Source organism: Hydra vulgaris, chromosome 02, assembly GCF_038396675.1.
Source record: "Hydra vulgaris chromosome 02, alternate assembly HydraT2T_AEP".
Taxonomy (NCBI): Eukaryota; Metazoa; Cnidaria; class Hydrozoa; order Anthoathecata; family Hydridae; genus Hydra; species Hydra vulgaris.
The window spans coordinates 47,370,001-47,392,198 of record NC_088921.1 but is presented as its reverse complement, the minus strand read 5'-3'; the positions used below and the strand labels follow the sequence as shown (position 1 = coordinate 47,392,198).

General features: G+C 27.9%; 2 protein-coding genes across 3 annotated transcripts in view; one reads left to right on the top strand and one right to left on the bottom strand.

Moving 5' to 3' along the window:
- Positions 1-9,606, bottom strand: part of LOC100206578 (DNA excision repair protein ERCC-6) — a 39,664-nt gene extending 30,058 nt beyond the window's left edge. Inside the window, exon 1 of one of the 2 annotated variants that reach the window (XM_065791140.1) lies at positions 8,777-9,606. In XM_065791140.1, the coding sequence (XP_065647212.1) occupies positions 8,777-9,057 (281 nt within the window). In that variant the 5' untranslated portion in view covers positions 9,058-9,606. Of the gene's footprint in view, positions 1-2,775; positions 2,980-8,776 lie in introns of those variants that run through there. The other variant, XM_065791141.1, reaches the window with a different exon arrangement.
- A 56-nt stretch (positions 9,607-9,662) lies between these two features.
- On the top strand, positions 9,663-11,324 carry LOC100214993 (dnaJ homolog subfamily B member 4). Its single transcript, XM_065791144.1, has one exon. The coding sequence runs from the start codon at positions 10,192-10,194 to the stop codon at positions 11,224-11,226; it is 1,035 nt and encodes a 344-aa protein (XP_065647216.1). The 5' UTR covers positions 9,663-10,191; the 3' UTR covers positions 11,227-11,324.
- The last annotated feature ends 10,874 nt before the right edge of the window (positions 11,325-22,198 follow it).

The following is a 22,198-nucleotide window of genomic DNA, read 5'->3' as shown; positions in this document are numbered from 1 at the left end:
AAAGTAAGTGACCGAACAGTTAGAAGAAGGCTTTTGGTTGATTTCAAAATGAAGGCATGCAAGCCAGCAAAAAAACCTTTTTTATCATTAAAAAACCTATAAGATCGAAAAACATTTTGTCAGCGCTACAAAAATTGGACTGGAGAAAATTGGTCTAAAGTTCTTTTTTCTGATGAAACATGTATTAAACAATTTAATGTTACAAACAACTTTGTAAGAAGACCAAAAAACTGTAGATATATGCCAAAATATACAGTTAGCAGTGTCAAGGCTCCTGTGTCTTGTATGGTTTGGGGTGCTATTTCTGCCAAAGGACGTGGGCCATTATGGATAATGCCCAAGAATACAACAATAAACAGCAAAGTCTATTTGGATGTTATGAAAGAGAAGTTGCCATCTTTCATGCAGATCTTGAACTGTACTTATTTCCAACAGGATGGTGCACCATGCCACACAGCCAAAATTGTAAAGAAGTGGTTTGTTGATGAAGGAATTCAAACCCTTGAAAATTGGCCTGGGTCATCACCAGATCTTAATGTTATTGAAAATTGTTGGCATATTATGAAAGTAAAAGCTGCTGCCAAAAAGCCTAGATCCTATAATGATTTAGTTGAGGCAATCAAATCAGTGTGGATCCATGAAATTACACCAGACTATTGTACAAAACTTTGAAACAGCATGCCAAAACGTATCCAAATTGTAATTGACAATAACTATGCTTCCATTAAATATTGAACTTTTATCATGTATGTGCATGTACCTATCATCTTTAAAATTGTTATAAACACTTATTTTATTAAAAAAAATTTAAAAAAATTTACTAATAAATTGTTTTTCACACAAATATATTGATTTCATAACATTAAATATGATGTTCCGGGACTTTTGGCCACCACTGTATATATACATAAAATATAAAAAACTCTTTAATTAATACTCAAATTTTCTTCTGTGAATTTAAAAGATATTTATATGCACACTAACACCACAGACAACACAGTATAATTTTAATTTGAGAGATTGCAATTTGAACTTTATATTGATAAAGAACAAATACTAATTGCAATAAGTTATATTTGAAATAAAATATAATACAATTTTAATTTTTTAATTTTTAAAAATGAAAAAAATGAGAAAAATAAACATAAAGTTTTTCGAGAAATTTATGATAGAGAATTCATGAATTCTGAGAATTCAGAATTTATTACATAGAACACATCAATGTCTTCTAAATAACTTTTCTATAAATTAATACTTTAAAAATGAAGCACTTCAGAACTTAATAAGAACATTTCCTGCTATCTTCCTTGTTGATGAGGCTTTTATGTCAGAGCAGACAACAATATGCAAGCTTTTTGATTTTGAAGTCTAAACTCAAACGTCACCGCTAATTAAAGTGAAAAAAGAAAGGAAGTGTTTTTTGAACATAATAGATCTTTTTCGTGCATAGTTACTACATGCCAAATCCTTCCAAACTGACATTGGTACACAGTGGTGAGGTAGCATATAGTTACATTTGTAGCATACAAAATATATAACAAATAGGTTGCAGAAACTTTTCAATTTATCTATTAATTTGAAATTGTTTTTGTTTATAACATCTATCATTTTTTTATTTATTTTTTTGTTTATAACATCTATCATTTTTTTATTTATTTTTTTGTTTATAACATCTATCATTTTTATATTTATTTTTTTGTTTATAACATCTATCATTTTTTTATTTATTTTTTTGTTTACAACATCTATCATTTTTTTATTTACTTTTTTAATCTTTCATTGTTTAATAGTGGTATTTTAAATGGTATTTTTACAGTAAAGCTAAATTTGTACTCTCTTGTACCAAAATATCTTGCAGTACAGTGCTGAAAGTAAACTTGCAGTACAGTGCTGAAAGTAAACTTGCAGTTAAACTAAAGAATAACAATTTTAAATAAATCAAAGCATTTTCTAATTTAAAAAAATAAAGCTTAGTGTAAAATAATTGTTTGAGTTTCCAACAAACTCCTCGCGGTTAACTTAAAATTAAAAAAAAACTAAAAAAAATATAAACACAGTTTGATCAGCACTCTGATGTGATAATGATTTAAAGAGTTGCAAGGGCTTCAGTAATTACATCGAGTGATGCACATGCGAGAACATGCAAATAAGTTGCTGCTACATTGACTGAGGGTTTGGGTTGAGGCAGCGAAAGGTTTTTTTTATTATTCTTGTTTTGTTTTTTTTATCTTTTAGCAAAATAACCAAATGGATTTAAGTTGGCAAAAAGTAAGTAAATGCATATCTATAGTAAAAATATTAGGTCTCAGAAACATCATAAAATAATATCTGGCTTTAAGACATTGTTTTGCTGAAGGTGTTTTAGAAAAACAATTCATATGATTATGGATGAGATAAAACAGAAAAAAACGACAGGGGCAATTCTCAAATTTGTGAAACCAGACAGCTAATATTTCAAACACACTTTTTTTACAATCTTTTTGCATATTTTTACAATAAAATTTAACTAAATTTACATTTAGAATAATGTATGGAACAATACATTTTTGAATAGTGTATGGAAATTTATTGATACTAATTTCTTCAGTTAATAAAATTTAGAATTTTTTAATTTTTAATATCAGTATAGTATTTTCCAATTATCATAATAAATAAATATTTAATATTATTATGATTACATAAAAGCATTTTAATAACTATTTTAATATAATTTAAACAAAACAAAATTTATCTTTGAAAAAATATTTATGCATATATATTAAATTCAGTAAATACCTTTTTGTGATGTCACACTTGTAACAAAAAACAATCAAAAGTTTTATTTGTGAATAACAAACTAGAATCCCTTTTTTGAAAATATTTTTAGTTATAAGCAAAAAGTATTGAAGAAACAAAATGTAAAAAATTAATACACCACAATCTACAGACTTGATAATTTATTCAAGCATGTTTTACTCCAAAGAGTTTTAGTATGTCATTGTTAGTGACATCATTGACTTCTTTGTTTGTTTACATAATCAACCTCTTACGCAAACAAACAAAAAAATCAATGACATCATGTACTGAAACTCTTAGGAATAAAACACAGTTGAATAAATTATCAAGTCCATAGATTATGGCGTATATTATGCTGACTTTTAGGCCTCCAATAAAATGGAGAAGGCGAGCTTTGACTAAAATAAAAAAGTTAGTTATTCTTGGTATTCATTTATTCTTTTCTTTTTTTCAAAAAAATTTAGCCTGAACATTTTTTTTCATCATTCTCTTTAATATGAACACAGCATGTCTTGGATTGGTTTACGATCCCTTTAACATGAATATAGTATTGATATAAATTACTTTTTTTTTAAATTATTATAATAAATTTTAATTTCTTTAAAAAATTCAACAAGAAAACAACCACATAGTGGTATTTTGAAAGTTATTTCAGTTTGAATTTTCTTGAAAAGATGAATTAAATAATTTTATAAATTATTAATTTTAAGGTCTTTGTAAATTTTCCTGTTATAAGTTTAGATTAAAATATAATTAAAAAATGTCTTGAGCTGAGAAATTGAAAAGCTGACAAAGAATACCGCTCAATAAAAATAAAAAGGATTGAGATACTGTGAAAATTGAAAGTTTCAAAAATGAACAGCACAGAAAAGGATTCATATAAAGAAAAAACATGCAAACAAATTAGTAGACAAAAAATTAAAGACCAACTAAATGAATCAACAGAATGGAAAGAAAAAAAAGCTGATAAAATATTTTTTGACAATGTTTTTGAGAGAGGCTTGGGATGCATGAGAACTTTCGCTTATTGTTTAAAACAATAGGCATCAGCTATAATAGTTCATATTGGGTGTCTTCAATTACAATTCAAAAATGGGTGCATAGGAGAAGTAATAGAAGAATTACTATGTACTTGTCTGAGCTCTATATTTCCATTCAACAACAAATATTCTAATACTAGTGGCTCAAATAGCATTAAAAAAAAATTTGTTAGTCACCCTTTAAAAAATCTCAAATCTATTACTGACACCTTTAATAACCTCTCATGTGAAGCTGATCCTAAAACAAAATCAGCATTTAATAGTTTCTACACTGATATCAGTGGTTTAAGTTATCTTTCTAATGATAAAAATTCTTGTAAGCTAATTCACCTAAACATTGCTTCCCTCTCAAAGCACATTGATGACTTGGAACATTTATTAAAATTAGCTCAACTAGAATTTGATATTATTGGAATAACAGAAACTAAATTAATTAATAATACAGTTCCAACTACCAATATCTCCCTCAATGGTTACTGCTACGAACACACACCCACATAATTACAAGCTGGAGGTGCTCTCTTATACATTAACAATAAGTTAGCATATAAACCTAGAAAGGATCTTCATGTTTACAAACCAAAAGAATTAGAATCTGTTTTTGTTAAATTAATAAACCCTTAAAAGTTTAATATTATAATTGGTTGTGTATATAAACATCCAATAATGACAATAGATGAGTTTAATACAATCTATGTTTTTCCATTACTTGACAAACTTTTTAAAGAAAATAAAACTGTATTTCTACTAGGTGATTTTAATATAGATATAATTAAAAGTGAGTTGCATTCAATTCAAGAGTTCTTAAATTTACTATTCTCTAACTACTTGCCTACTCCTCTAACTATCCTCTACTTCTTGTCTTATATTGTCCACCCTACTCGTAGATTTAATAAATTTTAAACATTAATTGACAACATATTTTCAAACCTTAAATCAAATAACTTTACTGAAGGTAATTTCACAACTTCTATATCTGATCACTTTCCTCAATTTTCTGATTGCTCATGACATTTTAAAAGTAGCATCTAACCAAAAATCAGCTGTTTATGAAAGAAACTGTAAAGTATTTGAGGCATCATTTTTATCTGATTCTAAAAAGATTTTAATGATATGGATGCCAATGATTCTTGTGATAATGACTGTAATAGCTTGCTTCTTTAAACTATTAACACTATAAATAAATTGCTCGATATTAATGCTCCTTTTAGAAGATTATCTAAAACAGATATAAAAATCAAAACAAAACCATGGATCTCTGATGATCTAAAACTCTCTATTAAATACAAAATAAGCTTTTTAAAAAATATATACAATCAAAGGATTCTGATAAAACTGTATTTTATAATGATACAAAAAGTACCATATATCACTTTAATTAATAATTAAAGAAAGTAAAAAAAAATTACTATAACAACTATTTTTAAAAAAAATACTCAATATGAAAGCAACATGGAAAGGTATTGCTAATATTGGCTTAGACATTCAATCAAACATTCCTTTATCTAAGAATAACTTTACTGATTACCCATCAAACCCTTCACCAAATTTCTTTTTTACTAAGCCTACGGATTGTTGTGAAATAATAAAAGGTTATTGAATCTCTAGATGCATGTAAGTCATCTGGTCCTAATAGTATCCCAATAAATATCTTCAAACTACTTAGAAATGAAATTTCAATTTATTTGTCAAATATTTTCAATATCTCATTCTCTACGGAGTCTTTCCTGGTATTTTAAAGATTGCTAAAATTGTTCCTATTTATAAAAAAGATTTAATGTTATTAGTATCTAACTATAGACCAATATCCCTGCTCTCAAATATTGATATAATTTTAGAAAAGCTTATGTTTAATCGAGTTTATAATTTCCTTAACAACACTTTCTGTGTGATTTACAATTTGGTTTCAGAACAAATTATTCTACATCATTTGCCCTACTAAGTATGACTGAAAATATTAGAAGTGCTCTAGATGAAGTATTGTTTGGTTGTGGCGTCTTTATAGACCTTCAAAAAGCCTTTGATACTGTGGATATTAAAATTAAAAAAAAACTAGCTTACTATGGTATAAAAGGAGTCTTTCCTTACAAAAAGAAAACAGTTTGTGTCTGTCAACGGATCTAAATCTTGTATTTATGATGTCAATCCTGATGTGCCTCAAGGGTCTGTGCTGGGTTCATTTATGTTTTTAATCTATATAAATGATTTATTAAAGGCCATAAAATTTTGTAGAGTCTAACACTTCGCATGTAGAGTTTAACACTTCACATCGATGATACAAATCTGCTGTATTTTAATAAGTCAATCAATAAAATTAATAAATATGTCAACTATGATCTAAAAAAGCTTCACAACTGGTTAAATGCCAACAAAACTCTTTAAATACAAGAAAAATTGAGTTGATTATTTTCAAACCAAGGTTAATAAAATCTCATAATTAATTTAAAATAAAATTAAACGGTATAAAACTTTTCCCTCTAAAATGGGCTAACTATCTTGAAATAAAGATTGATGAAAGTTGAACCTGGAATCATTTAACAATAAAATTAAATAGATCCAATGCAATTCTGTCTAAACTAAGACATCTTGTTGACAAAAAAACATCAAAATCTACTTTGCCTTATTCTATATATTCTGCTAAAAAGTTCATTCAAGGATATCCAATCAATAGATTTTTCTAACTACATAAAAATTGACGGAGTAAACCATTCTGTAAAGATGCCCTCTATCTTTACAGAATGGTTTACTCCATTAATACATGCTCATACCCAATCTACTAGGATGTCTCAAAGAGGCGGGTTTTGTGTTCAACCTTTTGATACAAAATTTTATGATAGACATTCCTTTAAAAACTCTGCAGTTAGTGACTGGAATTTCTTAAACTAAATAAAAAAAGGTTAAAAGAAAAACTTAAACTATTCTTCTTAAACTCACTTAATTAGAGACAATAGTTTTCCATTAGTGTTATAGTGATATACTCATATATATGTATATATTCTATTCTATTTTTGGCTTTTCTTTGGGTTTGTTTTCATTTACTTTTTGAAACTTGTTTATTTTTTTGTCCTTGTCCATTATGAATTTGTATTGTTAACAAAGTTGCTCTCTTCATTTAAGCCAGGCTATATGAGAGTGAACCTTCCAGTCGGCATTATGTTACACCTTTGTATAATATTTACAGGTAAATATATTGTTATTATTTTGATGTGTTGTTGTAACATTGTGTCGTTTACAATAAAGAATTTTGTAACGAAGAAACTCGGAATGAAATTTATAAAATATTTGAAAAAATTGAACCAATTTATCAATATATATCAAAATACATCAATAAATCAACATAAACAATTAAGCAATATATATATATATATAAATATATATATATATATATTTATATATATATATACATATATATATATATATATATATATATATATATATATATATATATATATATATATATATATATATATATATATATATATATATATATATATATATATATATATATATATATATATATATATATATATCAGTGGTGTACACTTGATTTTTAGATGTTTGAGTTTGGACACTTACAAGCATTGTGCAAACTCCAAACTTTTGAATGTTTATGCTTATATCAAAAAATAATATTTTGCAAAGAATTGGGGTGATTGGAGCTTGGGAATAAAAAACCCTAATTTTTGGGCCCACCCAGCCCTTAACGTGGGAGCAACGAGTTTATAAAATATTTTCTTTACTATTTTTATCTAAAATTATATTCATCAACAAATTTCAAATTTCATGCAATAATCTCTAATTTTTCAAAAACTATGACCTTATAAAGTTTTAACCCCCCTCAATGTGAGGGGGCTGTAAACATTGCAGGGTCATAAAAACTGAACACTAAGAGATTATTAGATGAAACCTGAAATTTGTTGATGAATATGAATTTAGATAAAAAGAGTAAAGAAAATATTTTATAAACCATTGCTCCCACGTTAAGGGCTGGGTGGGCCCAAAAATTAGGGTTTTTTTTTGTTCCCAAGCTCCAATCACTCCAATTCTTTGCAAAACATTATTTTTTGATATAAGCATAAACATACAAAAGTTTGGAGTTTGCACAATGCCTGCAAGTGTCAAAACTCAAACATCTAAAAATTCAGTGTACACCACTAAGTATATATATATATATATATATATATATATATATATATATATATATATATATATATATATATATATATATATATATATATATATATATATATATATATAAATATATATATATATTTATATATATATATATATTTATATCTATATAGTATATTTAATATAAGCAATATAGATAATAGTATATAGTAATATAGATAATAGTATATAGATATTAGTAGTATAGTAATATATTTAACAACTTTAAATATTTAAATATTTTAGCATAACCAAATTAAAAAAAAAATGTATATATATATCAGGGGCTTTTCCAGGAGAAATTTAGCGGAAATATTGCCGAAAATGTTTTTTAGGGAAAAAAAAAAATATTTATCATAAAAAACGTAAAAAAAAAAGTTCCTCAATATTTAATTTAGGCAGCGCCCAAATCGGTGCCCAAATACGTTGGCGCTGTCAAAAACAGTCTATAATAGCCCCTGTATATATATATATATATATATATATATATATATATATATATATATATATATATATATATATATATATATTACACACACATGTATATATATATACATATATATATATATATGCATATATATACATGTATATATATATACATATATTTATATGTATATTTATATATACATATATATATTTATATATATGCTAATATATACATATATTTATATGTGTATATATATATATATATATATATATATATATATATATATATATATATATATATATGTATACATATATACATATATACATACATGATACAAAATTTCAAGTAAAAATATATAGCAAACCTAATTTCCTCGTTTAATGATTTAATATCTTTATTCAAAGCACATTTTTTATTATTAATTTCTGAAGCTTCAATAGCTTTATCTACTTGTCGGATCACTTCGGATTCAAATTTCTCTTGTTCAAAGATATCAACATCTAAATTTTGAATCTCTGTATCTTTTTTCTTTTCGGAAGCATTTTTAATAGCTGTTATGTCCAAAGAGAATCCAAAGCCCTCATTATGGTGGCTGGTGATTTTTTCCAAATAATCTTGTGGCCTAATATTTTCATCACCAGACATGTTAAAAATTTAATATCCAGAGCTTTATATAACCAATAATGCAATCCAATGCTTCTTACTTTATTATTATTTTAACTATTCTTTATTAACCTTATTCAATGATAACTAATAATTATAACTCTTATAATTATAATTGCTTAAATACTTTAAATATTTTAATTTTATAGACGAGCCAGATGTAATAAAGAATATTATTTAATATGTAAAACAATAGTTTAAAATAAATGAAGCTGTATAGATATGTATATTAATGTAGTAGATATGTATTATAATGATATTAGTAATATATGTATATTACCGTTAATATTAATATTTGAAAAAGGTCTTTTTTTTACTCGTATTTAATCTTAGGTATAATGAAATAATAAAATAATAACAAAGAAAATCTGAGAATTTTTTATAAGAATTTTTTTCTTGCAGATTAGTTTTAAAAAGATTTTTTGAACATGACATGATTCAAACTCCAAGCAAACTGTTTATATTTCGAAAATAGAAGGTAACTCATAAATGACACACCAGGTAACAAGAAATATATTTCGTCTGATGGAGATATAATGGTATTTATTTTATTTTGTCCAAAACTTCTAAAATCAAGATCGGGTTGCTCTAGTTTTTACTGATTTAAAAATGATACAAAATAAAATAAAATAAAGAAATTTGTTTAAAATTTTGATTTATGTCAACTTGAAAATTAATGATTGATCAATGGGTAGTTTTATACATTGATTTAAATTAGATTGACTTAAAATTTGCCAAAAATAATTAATTTTAGGGCAAATTTCAAGTTAATCATCTAGCGGATTTAAAAAATTTATGAATATTGAAGAAAAATTCTCCATCCCCATAAATAAACTTAGATCACAGCGAGCGCATCGATATCTCGTCGTATCTAGAAAATTTGAATGATACCGAATAAAATCTCAGTTTACCGCAAGAACATTCTAGAAGAAAATAATCAAAACATTTCAGAATAAAAAACTTGAAAGAAAACTCTAGAAATCGGTTGATTATTTATATTAGAGAACTCATTTAATTAACATTAGAAAAATAGAAACGCAAGAATTATCAACGAAAGCACTTGAAAAGTGTCTGATTTTATTATTTGAGAAATTTATTTAAAGAAATTAACTCGCGATGGGAAAAGACTACTATAAAATACTTGGAGTTGAAAAATCAGCCGATGGAGCTGCGTTGAAAAAAGCTTACAGAAAATTAGCTTTAAAATATCATCCTGATAAAAACAAGCAGCCAGGTGCAGAAGAGAAGTTTAAAGAAATTTCTGAGGCTTACGAAGTTTTAAGTGACGATAAAAAGCGAGAAATTTATGACAAGTATGGAGAAAACGGTTTAAAAAATGGTTTTAATCCCGATGCTTCACATATGAATGGCGATCAAACTTTTAATTTTGGAGAAAACTGTGGATTCCAGACGTTTACATTTACTTCTGGAGATGCGTTTAACACCTTTAGTCGTGTATTTGGTGAAAGTGGCGATGGGTTTGAAAGTTTGTTTAGCAGGTTTAACGGCTTTCCACACACTAATTCGAGAATATTTTCAGATGAAGAAGTTAATTTCAATTTTGATCCGAGATCTCAGAAAGCAAATAAGCGACAAAAAATTCAAGATCCTCCAATTATAAAAGATTTATTCGTAAGTTTAGAAGATATTTCATATGGCTGTTCAAAACAAATTAAAATTACAAAAAAGGTTCTTTGTGAAGATGGCCAAAGCTATGCATCTGAGCAGAAAATTTTAAGTATTGAAATCAAAAAAGGATGGAAGGAAGGGACTAAAATAACATTCCCCAAAGAAGGGGATCAAATTAAAGGTCATATTCCTGCTGACATAGTCTTTGTTATAAGAGACAAATCGCATCCATATTACAGTAGGGATAAAAACAATAACTTAATTTTTAAACCAAAAATCTCATTACGTGAAGCTTTATGTGGTGGTCAAATTCCAGTCCCACTGATCAATGGCGATGTTAAAACTATCAGTTGGAATAAAGTTATTCAACCAGGTGAAAGGAACATTATTAGTGGTTGTGGTTTACCTAACCCGAAATGTAATGATAAATTTAGTGACTTAATAGTTGAATTCGACATTATATTTCCTACAGAACTTTCTACCAGTTCGAAACAAACTATTAGAAACTTGCTTCCTCAATAAAGTTTATTTTTTATACAGTATTTTGTAAATATAGATTTTTAATGTAATTTAAGAAATTTTGTATGATATTTTGAATAAATATTTATTTTACAAGTTAATTTATGTATATATATTTTTTGTCTCATCAATCACTGACATGTTATTTTATGTTATTTTTTTATTATGTGCTTGCCGTCAACTATAATGTGATACCTTTCTGGATTGTGGGCTTTAAGTAAAAACTAAAACTCCAAACCTTAGTATGCTCATGTGTATACCATACAAAGCTTGAAAACTAAAATGCCCTATAAAATAGGCATCAAAATAATATTTCTAACAAGGGCAGATCAATAGGGGAGGGGCGATCGCCTAACAACACCACCCCTCCCCCTCTCTTACATAGTTTGAAGAAACTTTTTTTGTGAATAATATTTAGTGTTTGCATTCTTTTATAAAAGAAGCATACAATGCTTACTGAAACGTTAAAGTATCTTGATTTTATTTTAGATTATTGAAACACAACTATTTGACAAAGATTAGAGAGTGTAGTTGAAGAGCTTAGTGCTAGATACTCAGCTTAGAGCTCGATTCCCTCCATGAAATGGCCACTTGATAGTACTAAACCATGAAAGGAAAAGGTTTTCTGAGAGGGTTACAAATTGATATCTAATATTGCAATTATTCAAGTGATTTCATATATTTTGTCTCAATATTTAAATATATCATTTTGTTTTCTTTTTTTATTTCTATCATTCTTTTGATCGTAGGGTCGTCCATAAATTACGTCACGCTATAGGGAGGGTGGGGTTTGTTGACGATTTGTTACGAGGAGGAGGGGGTCTCTATTTTGTGACGCAACATTTTTTTTTTTAATTCAAATCTATAGAAGACTTTCTTTCAATTAAAAGAGTAACTGATCAAACCAAAACCCTAAGTTGATGTATGTAAATGTCGATTGTAAAATCAACTACGCCTAAATCTTATTTAGTACTCTCCGTTAACGGAGTAGTTACAGCCTGTTAACAAACTGTTACGGCTGTAACAGTCTATGTGTAGTGCACGTTCTGCGCTTTGTCTTTATACGGTAAGAACTTTTTTTAGTTAGTGCACAAAAGTGTGCAGCAACAAAAAAACAACCTTTGTGTACTAATTAAAAATAAAAAAAATTACGATATCGAGAGGCGAATCTTTAAACCTCGGTTTACTAGACAGATGCAAAATCCACTAGGCCACACTAATGTTGCAAGTTGAAAGAAAATTGTATTTATAAAATAATATTTTTGCGTATATAATATATTATTATGTATTATTATGTATTATATATTGTATATATATAATATTTTACATGTATTATATATTGGAGAAATAGGTTTTTAAAATTTATGGACGACCCCTTATCTCATTCATTCATTGTTCTTCTTTTTATTATTATTATTTTTTTGGTTACTATCTATATTATTACTTTTTGTTGTTTTTTTTTTTTTTGCTTTGTTTGTTTGTTTATTAAGGTTTCACTCCAGTGACTAGTTTTTAACTATATGAGTGACACCGAACCTAATTTTGTAAAATTATAAATAAATCTGTAATTTTTTCAATTTTAAGGTTAAAATAAATAGATTTAGAAAAGTACTTAAGTCACAAAGTAAATATTTGGAGAATATATACTTTGATCAGAGATATAAAGGTATTGAAAATTTCTGATTAAAGTAGATTTTCTCAAAAAATTTATTTTGTGATTTTAATACATTTAACCATAAGCTCTTGATTAACTAATACGTCTTTATAACCTTGATTATTTTTTGATTTGTTGATTATTTTTACAATTTATATTTCAAGGTCGAATTAACCATTTGCCGACAAAAATCACATTTTTAACATTTACCGGAATTTCTCTGCATACAGGTTGTAGAAATAGTTTAGACAATATCTTTATGACTCAGTGTAATAATATTTTTTGACATCAAAGAATAGATTTTAAAATATTGCAAATTTTCATCAGAAAAACGTCAGCAAAGCAGCATGTCTCTCAACCCACCACTTGTTTCGCAGAGTAAAAGCAGTTGTTAGTTTAGGATGTCCTTTATAATAAAGTTTCATTTTGCAGAAGCATTGAAACAATTAAAAACGTCACCAATAACACCCCCAACGATTATGATATTCAAACAAAAATGATCTAAAAAGTTATATGATTTATGGGGTTGCTGAAAAATCTAAAAATCGCGCCCCTTACTTGATGGTCTGGATCCGCCCCTGATTTAATTATCTTAAATTTTATTCTAAGATTTAAAATTTCATAAAAAAACTGTTATCATGTTAGAAAATAATAGCCGTGTAAAATTTCACACCCCTACTCTTTGTTTTGATAAAGTAGTAAATTTCAAATGGTTATAACTGGAACGCCGGTTAATTTTTGATAAAGCTTAAAATTTACTTGTAAATTTGGCGGACGTATTTCAGGAGCGCCCCACTTCTGTAAGTATTTAAAAATAAAAAAAAAGTCTTACGCAAAACGAGTATTATTGAAATTTAAGCCCTGATTATAAACCTAAGGGTCAGAGTAAGGGTATTGTTTTAAGTAAAATATTTATAATTTCACGACAGTAAAAATTTAATACAAGATTTTTACAAGAAAATAAAAATTTGATATAAAAATTTTTATTGGGGAAAAAAAATTTAATATTAGTAAAAAACGTGATAGTAAAAATGATATACTTAGAGATGTTCGGACTGATTGACGTTTTTCTGTTCGCCCGTGTTCGTACGGTCCGAACCACCGAGCCGGTCGAACACGAGCAACAATAATTTTGTCAAACAACCCGGACAACTCGGACACCCCAAACACCGGACAGAAAAACTAATGTCGAACCGAACACCGATCGATCACCGAACAGTCATTGAACTAAAAATCTCGAACGCGGTCGGACGTCGAACATGCAAAAAAATGAAAAGTAAAAAATGACACAAGAATCGGCCAATTTTTTGTTGTTGTAATTCTTCATATTTATTGCTATTTCATATTTACAGGTTCGTAGTAATTTCTAGTACAGATTTAAGTGAAGTATATACCGGTAGTAAATTAAAAAAAAAAAGTTGAGTAAGTTTTCAATAAGTTTTCTTAGTGTTTCTAATGTCCTTGGCATTGAAATGGCATGTAATTTGAAGAGCAAAGAAAAGTTCATCCAAACTTCTGACTTGCCTACACCAGTAGTTCTCGCTTTCAAAAGAACAGAACCACTGGAAATTTGTTCATTTAAACTTGCATTAAGTTCAATGACTTCATCTGAAGTCTCATAGATATCTTTTATAACATGCGCCATTTTGTATTTTTGTGTAATAAGTTCTCGAAAATGTGTAACAAATATTCACCAATATCCTGTAGTCCAAGGAGAATGAAACTTTTAAAAGTCTTAAAATAATTTAAAGCTGTGGTGAATAATTTGGATTAAAATGGAATAAATTCAAAAGAGATAATAATGCTGAACAAGTCGTACAACCGAACAGCCGAACACTTTCGGAAAAGTCAATCAATTTTAATCGATTTGGCCCAGAAATGCCGGCCCGGTCGGACGCCGAACATGGCGGCCATAAAAAAGTCGGAAAATGGCGGACATCGGACAAAACATTCTTCAATCAGAACCGAACATTTCGATCACGGACACCGTTGAAAATTTTTCAATTCAAATCGATCAATCATCTTGTAAAATTTTTTTGACTCGGTCGCACATCTGACACAATTTGGCCCATGTCCGACCATCTCTAGATGGTCGGACATGGCTACACTAGACTACACTAGAATTTAAATAAGTAAATATTATTAACTACTCTCGAGCTAACGGTATGCTTTCAATAATTCATCATTATGCCGACAAAGTTGTACTTAAGAATATTTACGATGCATTATTTTCATCTTAGCTATTCTTGTCAAGTTTGGGGTTAAGATTGGGGTCAAGTTTGGGGTCAAGTTTGGGGTCAAGTTTGGGGTCAAGTTTGGGGAAACTATCGCATTAACATAAATTTATGCTTATAACTACTATTATAATATTTATTATTATTATTTTTTTCAATTTAATTATTTTAAACATACTTATTAATACTGTTACTATTATTTGTATTAAATTTGTTATCTTATATTATTATTATATATTATTGTTATTATTACTATTATTATTGTTATTATTATTTTTATTATTATTAAAATTGTAAAAATGATTTAAAAAAAATAAATAGTTACTTAACAAATAGCTGTTGTTGTTTGTGTTTATAAAAAATATATTGTGAAATACAATTGGAGTTTGGCTTTTAATTCGGTAAAATGAGTTAAATTTATGTTATAATAAAATATATAACATATAATATAAAAGTAAAATTAAAATCTTTGATTTTTAATTTTGTATTAATGGCTATGTTCCTAACACAAATCGTATTTGGTTACCATAACGATAAATCCGTTTTAGAAAGGCAATAATGTTCAGAAAATAAAGTGGTACAACGCTGCAATTTAGAATTGCTATTTTTTTTAAAACCTTGCATATGGATTTATTTTATTAAACGTTTCGAATTGATAGACGAAGTACATTGTCAAAGATATGGAAATTTGCATGCCCATTATTGGAAATTTCCTATACCCTTTTAACAAATAATTTATTTCATTAAGGGTTTAACTTATTTTTGCTAAATTTTTTGCTACCATAATGGCCCTATCTATGTATCCTCCCCCGCACCCTCAGTGCCTGTCGAACCCTGTAAATGGATGACAAGTATTAAATTTTTTATCATAAACTGATAATTATATTACTTATTAAAAACATTTTTTTTTAAATGGTTTTTTTGCTTAAGGCATAGAAATAAAATTTCCAATTTTTTAAATTTATTTTAAGTATAAATTCACTAATTTATTCAATAGTTTTTTTTTCCGATTTTATTGGATTTTATTTGCATTTATTTGATAAACATTAAATTTGAATTGAATGGCTGCAGCAAATAAAATTAACATTATATAAAATTAATTAGAAGCGATTCTGAATTAAAGATGGTGTCCTTCGATGTCACAAAGCCTACCGTATGAGGTAGCATTACCATTTTTCCTATAATTGTTGTTTTTTGAAAATTATACGTATTTATTGTTTTGACATTTTAAAGTTTCATCTAATAAGTGAATCAATGCATAATTATACATTTTAAAGTTTGTAAAATTTTACAAATGTAGAAATCTTTTGCATGGCCTTGTCACACTTTGACACACAGTGAAATGACCAAAAACGCGCTATCTAAGACATGCAACATATATAGTCATAGTTGCAGAGTATTGTACATACATTGACTGACTCAAATAGGGATAGGCGCAGTGTAGTATACATATATTGACTGAGGATATATATTACAAATAATTGCTGTCGGTATTTTATAGGTTGGAAAAGTAAAAAAGAAACGTAACTAAAGCAATTAAAACGTTTAAATACTCAATTTATACCTTTTTAAACTCTTAAACTCTAAAAAGTTTTAAACTTTTTAACGTTTTAAATTTTTTAACGTTTGGAACTTTTAAACGATTAAAAATAGATTAAATTCCTTTTAGCGTTCTAAAGATTGTGAATTTTTTTTGCTGTTGTTGAGTCAATTTGTAAAAACTATTAACAAAATTTTTTAATGAATTTTTTAAAAGTAATTTTTTAAGCAATTTTTTAATGAATATTAAAAGATATTATTTTACAATATCTAATTATTAAAAATTTTACGTATTCATATAGATAACATAAAATGAATTTTACGTATTCATATAGATAACATAAAATGAGTTATAAAATTATATACTGGACTTACAACAAAATTAAGTTAAAACAGATAGGTGCTCAAGGAAGATAAGAACAACATTACGTTATCATAATCTTTTCATAGAACCCCTTTGTATTAGTTTAAGTAATATATCATAATAGTAAAAAGCTCGTATAAAAAAAAATAATAATAATTAAGTTACCGATAAAATATTCAAGACAAAAATAGATTAATGGGAAAAAAAAAAAAAAAAAAAGAAGGAAGAAAAGAAAGAAAAACTTCTCTTATGATCAAATTAAAAAATTTTTTTTCTTTTGTTATATTCCCTTTGACAGTCATTCCATAATTTAGGTCCTCGATAAAATATGCAAAACTCTGAGAGTTTATTACATTTCCGAGGCAATTTATAGTTGTTGTTTCTATTTGATCTTAGATTATACTTTTCATTTAGATTTATTTCAAACTTATTGTTGAAGTTTGCAGGCAGAAGGTTGTTGTTGTATCTATACATAAAAATTAGATGCTGATAGATATTTTTTTCAAATATATCCATCATTTTCAGATCAAATAGTTTTCTATGTCGTTTACAAACGTCCAAAGTATTTAAGTTGTCATATGACTTGTTTTATTGTTACTGTTTTTTAGTTATTAAACTATTTTTTAGATAATTAGTTATTTAAACATTTCATGTCCTAAAAGCATAGTTGGTAATTATTAGTTGCTGCTTCAGTAAAATAAAAAACGCAGCTATAGAATTTTGGACAATGCACGGTGCATAGGAACATACTCTAAGACCTTGCAACACATCCCCAGAGATTTTATTTTTGATTATCATTAGAAAACATTTCCTCATTCAAAAAATGTAAACGACAACTTTTTTTAGTGGGGGCCTGGGGAGAAAACACACATTTTAGGGCAGTGCCCAGGAATTTTATTGTTCAAGATAGGTAGCTAATAAGCATGGGGCATACTCAAATTTTTAGTATGTTGATACTGGTAGCAAATGAGGATGACTTGCAAAAAATTAAGGTAATTGAAGCTAAACCAACCCCGCCCCGATCCCTAACTGCCCCCTTCCTAGAACTACGTCTCCTTTAATCGTAATTTTTTTTTTTGTTCTATCATAAAGTAGATCAAAATTCTTCGACAGATTTCAAATTTCATCAAAAAATCTCTTTTCGTTTAAGATTTCTAACAATGCAAAGCCTAAAATTACCCCCTGAAATAACCTTAAATGGTCTCAACTTTTAAACGAAAAATTTTTTTTTGATGTAATTTGAAATCTGTCGATGAACTTTGATCTAGTTTAATATAAAACAAGCAAAAAGTTGAAAAGTGTTTTTTGGAACCATACCCTGGGGAGGGCTATAAGGGGTCGAGAAGGGTTTGCTACAATTATTTATTACAGTAAAAAAAAAACTCTGATTTTTATGGTTACATTATGATTGATATTTTATATTTCAAAGTCATACTAAACGTTTGTTCATAGGAGATTTAACACTTTACTTTTTACAAACTACATTCCTGCAAATAGAAAGCTACTTTAAAAGTGCTTGTAGTTGTAAGCAACAACCGCGTTTTTCAGCGCCTCTATATAGTTTGGGCTGTGCTCTCCAACTTTTCTCATTCGCCAAAACTGATTGAAATCCTGATGAATGGATTCGAGAGCTTGTTCAGTCCAGTAACCTAAGCCTATAGAACAGTAGAAGTACAAAAGAAATGCAAGTTTATTTAATAAATATTCGTCGTAAATTATGCAAAATTTACGATTCAACTGTTGAAATAGAGTATTTAATTACTAAGATTATAAATTATTTTTAACTAAATTTAAAAGTTATTTATCATACCAAAGACTCCACCTTTCATGTTGATAAATTCAATAACATGTTGCTCAATTATGTGTACCTTCAAAGAATTGTAGCCCTTAGATTTCTATAGCTCGTAGAGAACTCCTCTAGATCTTTAACATACGTGGAGCTTAATGATTTTCCAAAACAACCATGGACTATTTTTTCAAAATCTCTAAGTACCTTAATATATTTGGCAGCGGAAACTCCAAGACTAAACTCTTGAAAAAACAGTTCAAAGCTGTCTATGTTTTTAAGCAATTTATGACAAGCATTGCCTACCAAACGATGCTGCCCTTGGTAGGACACTCTGCAGATGTTTATTTTAGACAGACATTGATTAACAAACTGTAACCCACACTCCTTGTTTTCAAATAAATTTTTTTCAATCTCTTTTAAAATTTTGTCTACAACACCTAGCAGTATATGTAGTCCAGGAATATTTACAAGTTCTAGTATTTTTTTGTTTTTGTTGCCTGTTAATAAAGGGGAGTTAACAACATTAGTGTATTTTTTAGCTTTTTTTAAATTTGCACCATCAGCCATCCATTGGTCGTACAATGTACACAAAGACTCTAGAGTATAATGATCAGCTTTTTGAAAGTTAGGAGATGACGTCATGCAATACGGACAAGGGTGTTTTGATGTTGCAGTTTGTTTTCCAACCATTTGAAGCAAAATCTTTAGATCTTCAGATACTGTGTAATCTAAGGATGAAATGTTTAGCTTATCCAATATTAACCGCAAGTTATGGTATTTTTCGTTCAATGAAAGCAAAATGGCCAATATAATAGTTTTGTGGACGCTTGAATCTTTAAAATCTTTGCACGCATATCCGTCACTCTTGCTCAGTTTCTCTGGAATTTTATTATTTTTTAACTCTGGTTTTAGGGTTATTGACAGTGTAACTTTTAGGAATCCCTGCCCTCCATCTACACCTAATTTGATATCAACATCATTTGTTTCTTGACTTCTGTGATGAAGTACCATTGCTACGAGTTCTTCAATGTCATTGCAATACACAATAGGAGTATCTTTTTCTACCAACTATACATTCATAAAAAATCAAAATGAATAATACAAATTGCAATTTAGCTATAAAATAATTTTTTTGGAAATAGTTTACTTACCTCTTCGCTTTCTTTTAATTTTAATAGCAATGGGAGTTTATCACAATTGAATAAATTTCCAATTATTTCGTTGTTCTCAATCAGTTTAATATTGAAACCGGATTCCACACTTTTTCGTCCTGCCTCACTTCTCAGAAATCGTGCAACTTCAATCACGTTGCGATTACTTATAAATCATAATAAATTTATTACAAAAATTGGCTTTAAACTCATAACAAATTTATTTTTAAAAGTATTTTTAAGCAACAAAAATTTACCTGGAATGTAGTTTTAATTGAAGTTTGTTCAATTTATCTAAAGAAAAGAAAGGTTTCTTAACCTCAGTCTTTCCGTAAGACACAGTGAGTTGCTTCGGACCAAAGGTTTTCAAAACTAAGGTGTTCTCTGAGTCATTTGTGCTGAAATCTTTGATAGAGCTGGACAGAACTTTTCCTTGCGTTGTTGGGGATGTTGATTTTACAATGGCAGTCAAATTCTTTTGTCTTTCTAATTTCGTACAGGGATGTGGAATTCCCTGTCCCACTTGGGCATAACAATGTTGACAAACTAGTCTTTCTGCAGGTTTATTTGAAACATCTTCAGCGCCTTGATAAACAAGCTTTCCCGAAACACAATCAACCATTGGGGCCAATATTTTTTCCATTTTTGATTTGCGCCCATTTTCACAAATAAAACATTCACATTTTTTCCCTCTAATAACTCTGGTATTCAGGTCTAAATTTTATAGCACTTGTATGACAACTATAATAACTAAAATAGCGAAACTAAATTTTAAATGAAGTAAATTAAACATCAATATTGTTATAATTACCTTCATAACACGGCCGCATAATGAAGTAAGGATCAGTCCCTGCAAGCTTTTTTCTACATTTTGAGCAAAGCATGGTAGGAAGGTCAGGATTATCCGCTGAATAATCTTTCCAGAATATAGTTTTGATAAGGTTTGAGTAGTCATTTTTCTTTTTATTTAGATTTAAATAAGTTGTTTCAGGGTTATTTATTGGTCTTAAATCCGTGCCTTTCCTGAAGCAGCAAATGCAAAATTTTTTTACAAAATCACTATGTTCTTTTCCATGTTTAGGCATTTTAAATGAATGCTTCAAATAAAAACTTCTGATATGGATTGATAATATTGGCATGAAATATCGGTTATATCAATCAAATGTCAATATAATGCCTATAAACACATGTCAATATAATGGCTAAAAACATGCTTTCAGTTCGTATATCAACGCGTGCAAAGAGTTATTATGCAACTGTTAACAATTAGCAACTGCTAACTTTTACTAATTGTTAATAATTAAAGGTTGCTTTGCTTTGTTTTTATTTCAATAAAAATGTAAATAGAAAGTAATAAAAATTACTTATCCGTCTGTAAATTTTAATGTTAAACAAAAATTTTTAAAAGCTTTAAAAAATAAAATTGATAAATCTATCACAAATATTACTGAAAATCTAAATATGGGGCATGGGCATGATTTTGTGGTGTTCGAAAAGATTTCCCAAATCCCCCCTAGGGTATGGTTCCAAAAACACTTTTCAACTTTTTGCTTGTTTTATATTAAACTAGATCAAAGTTCATCGACAGATTTCAAATTACATCAAAAAAAAAATTTTTCGTTTAAAAGTTGAGACCATTTAAGGTTATTTCAGGGGGTAATTTTAGGCTTTGCATTGTTAGAAATCTTAAACGAAAAGAGATTTTTTGATGAAATTTGAAATCTGTCGAAGAATTTTGATCTACTTTATGATAGAACAAAAAAAAAAAAAAATTTACGATTAAAGGAGACGTAGTTCTAGGAAGGGGGCAGTTAGAGATCGGGGCGGGGTTGGTTAAGCTTCAATTACCTTAATTTTTTGCAAGTCATCCTCATTTGCTACCAGTATCAACATACTAAAAATTTGAGTATGCCCCATGCTTATTAGCTACCTATCTTGAACAATAAAATTCCTGGGCACTGCCCTAAAATGTGTGTTTTCTCCCCAGGCCCCCACTAAAAAAAGTTGTCGTTTACATTTTTTGAATGAGGAAATGTTTTCTAATGATAATCAAAAATAAAATCTCTGGGGATGTGTTGCAAGGTCTTAGAGTATGTTCCTATGCACCGTGATAGATAAAATGACAAGATCTGAAAAATTGGGATCGGACGATCCAAATTTTTCAGATCTAGTAATTTTATGGATGCATATTTCATTTGTACGTATGAAGCCTTTTAATTTTAATAAAACCTTTTAATTTTATCA